Source organism: Dipodomys ordii, unplaced genomic scaffold, assembly GCF_000151885.1.
Source record: "Dipodomys ordii isolate 6190 unplaced genomic scaffold, Dord_2.0 Scaffold31, whole genome shotgun sequence".
Lineage (NCBI taxonomy): Eukaryota > Metazoa > Chordata > Mammalia > Rodentia > Heteromyidae > Dipodomys > Dipodomys ordii.
In genome coordinates, this window is record NW_012267247.1 from 2,319,817 (window position 1) to 2,327,913 (window position 8,097).

The 8,097-nt window shown below is 46.0% G+C and overlaps 1 protein-coding gene across 4 annotated transcripts in view; it reads right to left on the minus strand.

The window, feature by feature from the left end:
• Window positions 1-8,097, minus strand: part of Adap2 (ArfGAP with dual PH domains 2) — a 25,094-nt gene that overhangs the window by 7,238 nt on the left and 9,759 nt on the right. For 3 of the 4 annotated variants that reach the window (XM_013016382.1, XM_013016381.1, XM_013016379.1), the window contains exons 6-7: window positions 5,253-5,399; window positions 1,318-1,401 (exon numbers count right to left, since the gene is read on the minus strand). In XM_013016382.1, the coding sequence (XP_012871836.1) occupies window positions 1,318-1,401; window positions 5,253-5,399 (231 nt within the window). The remainder of the gene's footprint in view (window positions 1-1,317; window positions 1,402-5,252; window positions 5,400-8,097) is intronic. The other variant, XM_013016380.1, reaches the window with a different exon arrangement.

Consider the following 8,097-nt stretch of genomic DNA (forward strand, 5'->3'; position numbering starts at 1 on the left):
AGCCGGAAGTGGCGCTGTGGCTCAAGTGGTAGAGTGCTAGCCTTGAGCTGAAGAGCTGAGGGACAGTGCCCAGGCCAGAGTTCAGGCCCCACGACAGGACCCAAAAAAAAAAAATTGTAATGGGGAGGTACCCAAGATTTCCCTGATGTTAGAGTAGAAAGAGCACCTTCAGATACTCAAGTGACCTTCCTGGGACTCAGGTTTTCATCAGCAAAATGAGAATAATCACTCCACCTAACTAATCTAAGGGATTAATAGACTCTGTGTGTGTGTGTGTGTGTGTGTGTTCCAATCCTGGGGCCTGGACACTATCCCTGAGCTGCTTTTTTTGTTGTTGTTGTTGGTCATAGGGCTTGAACTCTGGGCCTGAGCGCTGTCCCTCAGCTCTTCAGCTCAAAGCCAGAGTTCTACCACTTGAGCTACAGCCCCACTTCCGGTTTTCTGGTGGTTTATTGGAGATAAGAGTTTCAGGGACTTTCCTACTTAGGCTGGCTTTGAACCGAGATTGTGATTCTCAGATCTCAGCCTCCCGAGAGCTAGGATTACAGGTGTAAACCACTGGCACCTGGCTTATCCCTGAGCTTCTTTAGTGCATAGCTAGCACTCTACTATTTGAGCCACAGCTCCATTTCTGGGTTGTTGTTGTTGTTGTTTGGGGGGAAGGGTTGGTATTGTTTTGGGTTTGTTTTGTATTGTAGTGGAGATAAGCATCTCATAGACTTTCCTTCCTGGGCTGGCTTCAAACCACAATCTTCCTGAATAGCTAGGATTATGGGTCTGAGCCACAAGCACCTGGCTAGAATTTTTTTGGTCTGTTCTTTTATGGAATGGGAATCAAACCCAAGATGTTGTACTAGCTAGACAAGTGCTTTGCCACTGAGCTACATCCTAGCCTGAACTCTGGGCCTGGGTGCTGTCCCTCAGCTCTTCAGCTCAAGGCTAGCACTCTGCCACTTGAGCCATAGCACCACTTCTGGTTTTTTTCTTTTTTTGCTTATGTGGTGCTGAGGAATTGAACCCAGGGCCTCATGCATGCAAGGCAAGCGCTTTACCACTGAGCCACCTTCCCAGCCTTAGATTGTTTTTTGAGTGTTCTTTCCTTCTTTCTTTCTTTTTTAGAATTGCAAGATAAAATAGGCTCAAACACACTTTGTGAGCCAGACATGGTGCTTCCTTTTGAGGTGCCCAGCCCCCAAGTTCCAAGGCCTTGCATTACCACAAATCTAGTGGAGCCTCTGAGTATCTTGGGGTCAGGAGTCAAAGAGAGAAGGAGGTGGCAGCAGGGAGAGTCAGAAGCTGGGGCCCACATTCACTCACCTCAGCCTCTGGTTGCTCAGGAAAGGCCACTTTGAGGTATTGTAAACGGGCTGCACGAAGGGCATTGAACCAGTCTACTATCTCCTGCCAGAAGAAATGCAAAGGATACAGACAGCCAGTGAGATGGAGGGGAAGGGGCCAAGTCTGGTGGCGGTGAGGGTTCTCAGTTATGGGGCAAACGCCAGGACAAAAAAAAAAAAGCTCAGGAAGTGGCGCTGTGGCTCAAGTGGTAGAGCGCTAGCCTTGAGCTGAAGAGCTGAGGGACAGTGCTCAGGACCAGAGTTCAAGTCCCACAACTGACAAAAAAAAAAAAGCTCAGAATAGTAGGTGTGCTTGACCTAAGGAGGAGAAAGGGAAATTGTTTCATAATTTTGAAAGTGTATTCAAATGAATTTCTTAATCACTGAGTTACATCCATGTCCAGAACTGCAGCTGTTCGAACAAGTCTTCCAACTGCCCAGTTCCAATTGTGAGGCGCTCGCTCCAGCCTTTGAATCATCTTGTCCTAGTCCAGTCCCTGCTGCCCTGGAAGGGCAGGGATGTCACACTGGCAAATAGATGGGTCTCAGAGAAGCAGGGCTTAGCCTTAGTGCCCAAAATTCATCAAAATAACCCTGCAGGTACTGATGTCAGTGGCTCACACCTGTCATCCTAGCTACTCAGGAGGCTGAGATCTGATTATCATAGTTTGAAGCCAGCCCAGGCAGAAAGTCCATGAGACTCTTAGCTCCAATTAACCACTAAAAAGCCAGAAGTGGAGCTGTGGCTCAAATAGTACAGCACTAGACTTGAGTGGAACAACAGCAACAACAACAACAAACCTCAGAGACAACTTCTAGAACCTGAGTTCAAGCCCTAGAACAGGCACAAAAATAAATAGATAGATAGATAGGTAGGTAGGTAGGTAGATAGATAGATAGAGAAATCCACAGGATGAGCAGAGTGTTGTAAGTAAAAGGTGGAGGTAGGCTAGGAAGGTGGCTTAGTGGTAGAGTGCTTGCTTAGCATTCATGAAGCCATGGGTTTGATTCCTCAGTGCCACATAAACAGAAAAAGCTATTAGTAGTGCTGTGGCCCAACTGGTAGAGTGCTAGCCTTGAACAAAAGAACCTCAGGGACAGTGCCTAGGCCCTGAGTTCAGGCCCCAGGACTGGCAAAAAAAGGAAAGATTAAAAAAAAAAGGTGGATGGGCTGGGAAGGTGACTCACTGGTCGAGTGCTTGCCTCACATGCATGAAGCCCTGGGTTCAATTCCTCAGCACCACATAAGCAGAAAAAGCTGGACGTGGCACTGTGGCTCAAGTGGTAGAGCACTAGCCTTGAGCTGAAGAGCTGAGGGACAGCGCCCAGGTCCAGAGTTCAGCCCCTATGACCAACTCAAAAAAAAAATTAAAAAGAAAAAAAAAAGGTGGAAGTGTGGGAAATTTTGGAGAGACAGAGTGTCCCAGGAGATGAGAATATGAATGAGTTAGGTGGGTTGTAGTAGTGGTAAATGGAAGAAGCTAATAGGTAAAAGAATTTAGGATAGCAGAGAGGACTCCAAGTCAGGCAACTTCTTAACATGCCCCCACATGTGCATGCTCCCACACAGTTGTTGAGGCTAGATCTTGCCTCCAATAACAAACAAACTAGACAAAACCAAAACAGAAAGACTCTTCCTGGATCTCAGGCACTAAGTGAATGAGGCCAACCCAGAAAAGCTGTATTCAAGTTTTCACTCTACAAGGTCTCTCAAATCACAGGCTGGTGGGGACAAATCCAATTTGTATACATATTCATTTAGCTCCTTAAAATTTTTTTGTTCCAATCCTCTATGCAGGCTCTCCTATTTATGCAGCACACCAACCCAGCTTTCACGCTAGTCTACTTTATTTTTAAATTATATCTGAGCCCACTTGTAAACTGGGAGAATTGCAATTGGAATCCAGCCAGAGCAAAAAATGTTTTCAAGACCTCATCTCAATCAGTAAAAGGCTGGCCACACTGTTATCCAGCTGTGAGGAAAGCAAAAATAGGAGTAAGCACAAGACTATCTGAAAAGTAAGTCCAGCAAATAGGGATGGAAATATGAAGTGTGGTTAAAGTAGTAAAGTACCTTCCTAAGTGAGCACAAAGTCCTAGATTCAAACTCTAGTAACACACACACACAGACACACACACAGACACACACACACACACACACACACACACACACACACACACACAGACTACCTATCTGACTCCTGCAGGCACATTTTCAGCTCTTCATTGATGTTCCTCTAACAGAGAGGCAGGAGTGGCTGGGGGCATCAAGGGAAATGGGAGAAGGGGCGGCCTCCACAACTGGGCAAATGGGAGGGAGCAGGTCACACCAGTTTCAGAGACCTAGCAAAGTCATGGTAGTGACCATCTGACATGGAAGGATTGCTCAAAGTGTCTAGCCAATTGGCAGACATCCCAAACTCCACAGACTGAGAACCAGGAGTCCCCTCTGTATCTCCCAGACTACCCAACTCCTAAGATTTTGGTAAAGTCAATCAAGGAAACTGGGAAAGGTAAGTGATTTTAGATTTCTTACTAGTTTTGGAAATGAGGCTCTTCAATGTACAGAAACAAAGGGGTGTGAAATCATCTGACCCTTGGGATTACAGAATAATTTGCCCCTGTTAGAAGGAGTATACTCTCTCCCTTTCTACCTTTCTCCTCTTGTTATCTCTTCATTTCTTCCCCCTTTTCCTCTGTCTCTCTCCCTCCCTTACACACACACACACACACACACACTCCTGATTCCTCTCTCTCTCAGGCTATATTACTATATTACTTCTGGCCCTTGGTAAATACTATGTGCCTTTCTTGTTTGGGTCCTTCTAGCCAGATTGTAGCGGATTTATAGCAGTTACCAATACTGAAGCAGAAACTTCTTGCTCTGGAAAGCTTATTCTGGAAACCTTTTCCTTTCCCCATATACAGATAGATACTTTGGATCTCTGTATTATTTGTTTGGAAAGCTTTTTTTTGGCGGGTCCTGAGGCTTGAACTCTGGGCCTGGGCACTGTCCCTGAGCTCCTTTTGCTCAAGGCTAGCACTCTACCACTTGAGCCACAGTGCCACTTTCAACTTTTTCTAAGGAGATGAGTCTCATAGATTTTCCTGCCTAGGCTGGCTTTGAACCATGATCCTCAGATCTCAGCCTCCTGAGTAGTTAGGATTACAGGTGTGAGCCACTAGTGCCCGGCTTGGGAAGCCTTTTTGCTTTTTGTCCTAGGAAAACCTAAGATGTTTGCCTATCTCTGTGTCTCCAGAGTGCTGACCACTGTCATCACTGTCATCATCAGTGCCTTTGCCTCCACCTTCCTTGAGGCCCACAACTCTGCCCCATTCACTGCCACAGTCCTTGGAACCTTTGCACATCGCAGGAGCTCAAGAAAGATGTGTTAAAAGACTGAATTCACCCAGCAATAAATAATACAGAGATGCAATTGCCCATAAGATGTCCTTTACATCACTACTATAATCACACACAGGTAATGCAGCAACTGTTTGTAAGTCACTTCATGATCATGAAATTCTTTCCCATGCACAGCTCCCAGTCACTGGGTGCTAGAGTCCACAGACAAGCACACACACTCAGCAGCAAAGAGGCTACCCAGGAACACAGCTGACTGCAGCAGCCAGGGCTCCAAGACCTCTGCTCTTCAGACTACACCACCAGGCTCTCTGCCCTAACCCAGGAGGAAGGAAGCATGGAGGCTGCTGGCAGAGTGACCTGCGTCACCACCGCAGTGTGAGCAACCATTGGGGAGGCCCAGTCCCCGCAACTGGGTCCTGACTCTCCCTCCAGCAGGGACATGTAGGGTGGTAATAACTGAGGAGCCGCTGGCTGTGGGACCTCAGGAAATGTACAATGGAGTGGCAAGCGGAGCCTGCCAAGTCCCAGGCACCACGCTGGGGGCTTACCTTCCCACTTTCATGATATACAAACAGGTTCCGGTTGCGGCCCTCTCTCTTGTAGGTGATCTGCAGCCCATGTGGGTGCCCTATCTTCTCTGTCTGGAAGGTAGCGTTCAAATCCTTGATGCTGATGACAGCTTTGGGGCCTTTACTCTGAAAGGAAGGAAGGAGGAAGGGAGGGAGGTAGGGAGGGAGGAAGGAACGAAGGAAGGAAAGAAGAAAGGAAGGAAGAAAGAACGAACGAAAGAGAGTGGGGTGATTTATCTCCTCACCAAGATTCTGCCCCCACCCCCATCCCCACCCCTGCCACTTTTTTTAACTGGGGTTTGAAGTCCAGGGTCTTGCACTTGCTCAGCAGGTATTTTACCATTTGAGCCATACCTCCAGCCTAAAAAACTCTTTAATTAATTTAGGGTGGTGTCAGTAGCTCATGCCTGTAATCCTAGTCTTAAGAGGCTAAGATCTGAGGATTGCTGTTTCAAGCCAGCTTGGGCAGGAAAGACTCTTATCTTCAATTAACCACTAAAAAGCCAGAAGTGAGTTGTACTACAGTGGTAGAGCACTAGTCGTGAGCAAAGAAAAGCTCAGGAACTCAGGGCCTGAGTTCAAGTCCCAGGACTAGAACTCACACAACAACAACAACAATAATAATAATTTATGGCAAATGCCTGTAATTCCAGGAAGGTGGAAACAGTAAGATTTAGAGTTTAAGGCCAACCCAAGCTCCATAGTGAGACCCTGTCTCAAAAACAGGAACCAAAAGAATTATAGTAAAGCCAATTCCTCTGTGATCTACCCACTGTGCCCCTGCATCCTGCAGGTATCCCTGGTATAAGTCTAATATTTGTCCTTCTAGGTTCCTTTCATCTTGTACTCATACAAATATATCTATGAGCAAATGTATAGTATTGTCTTATGTGCTATTGTTTGATTTTGTATTGAGATGCTAGGAGAACCAACTAGCTGAGTAAGTAGGAGGCCCTGAATTTAAACCCTGGTACTGACACAGAATAAAAAGTGTTTGGAGGTACTCTTGAATGTAGTAGGCAAGTACTCTACCACTGAGCCATGTCCCAATGCTTGGTTTTATGAGACCATCTGGCTATGTAGCTCAGGCTAGTCTGGAACTCTGCCTCCTAAATGCTGAAATTATATATATATATATATATATATATATTTCTTGTTTGTTTGATTGTTTGAAACAAAATCTCACTATGTAGCCCATGCTGGCTTTTTTTTTTCCATGCTGGCTTTTAATTTATGGTCTTCTTACCTCAGCCTCTTTTATTTTTTGTCAGTTGTAGGGCCTGAACTCTGGGCCTGGGTACTGTCCCTCAGCTCTTCAGCTCAAGGCTAGCACTCTACCACTTGAGCCATAGCACCACTTCCAGCTTTTTCTGCTTATGTGGTACTGAGGAATTGAACCCAGGACCTCATGCATGCAAGGCAAGCACTCTACCACTGAGCCACCTTCCAAGCCCTGCTGTCATTATTGTTTTGAATAGGTTACACTTTTTCTTGGGCCAGTCTGAACCACAATCTTCCCATTAAGCCATCCCATATAGCTGGGGTGATAGGGGTATGATACAACACCCAGCTTTTTATCGATTGAGATGTGATCATAGGAACTTTTTGTTTGGGCTGGCTTTGCAGCCATGGTCCTCCCAAGTTCTGCCTCCCTGAGTAGCTAGGATTACAGGTGTGATCAGCCATGTCCCCCCTTTCTTTATGCTTTTGAGATATGTGTGTGTGTGTGTGTGTGTTGCATTACTTGGGATTAAATCTAGAAGTTTTTTGTTTTTTGGGTCCGGTCGTGGGACCTAAACTCTGGACCTGGGCGCTGTCCCTCAGCTCTTCAGCTCAAGGTTAGCGCTCTACCACTTGAGCCACAGCGCCACTTCTGGCTTTTTTCTTTTTTCTTATGTGGTGCTGAGGAATTGAACCCAGGGCCTCAGGCATGCAAGGCAAGCGCTCTACCACTGAGCCACCTTCCCAGCCCCTAGAAGTTTTTTTTTAAAAAACAACTTTATTGAGATATGAGTCACATAGCATACAATTCACCCTTCTAAAGGATACAAGCAATGCTTTTGGCATACTCAGAGTTATACAATATCAATCAATTTTAGAATTTTTTCATAACTCTAAAAAGAAAGCCTATCCACTTAGCAGTAGTCTCTCCTAGTCTTACGCATTATGAATTTTCCCATTTTTGACATTTCACATAAGCAGAATCATGTAACATGTGCTCTTTTTTTTGGGGGGGGTCCGGTTGTGGGGCCTGAACTCTGGGCCTGGGCGCTGTCCCTCAGCAATTCAGCTCAAGGCTAATGCTCTACCACTTGAGCCACAGCGCCACTTCTGGCTTTTTTCTTTTTGCTTATGTGGTGCTGAGGAATCGAACCCAGGGCCTCAGGCATGCAAAGCAAGTGCTCTACCACTGAGCCACCTTCCCAGCCCCAACATGTGCTCTTTTGTAATAGAGTTCTGTCACTGTACCTAAGCTCTTTAGAGTTCATTCACATTTACCATGTTTCAAACACTTCACTTACTTTTATTGAAGAGTATTATTCCACTGTATTTGCATATGGCATTTTACTTATTCATTCGTTGATGAATGAATTAAGGTTTTTTTCCCCCCACATTTTCGCTGTCATAAAAACTGTAATTAGGAGCCGGGCGCTGGTGGCTCACACCTGTAATCCTAGCTACTCAGGAAGCTGAGATCTGAGGATAGAGGTTCAAAGCCAGCCCGGGCTGGAGAGACCGTGAGACTCCTATCTCCAATAAACTACCAGAAAACCGGAAGTGGCGCTGTAGCTCAAGTGGTAGAGCGCTCGCCTTGAGCTGAAGA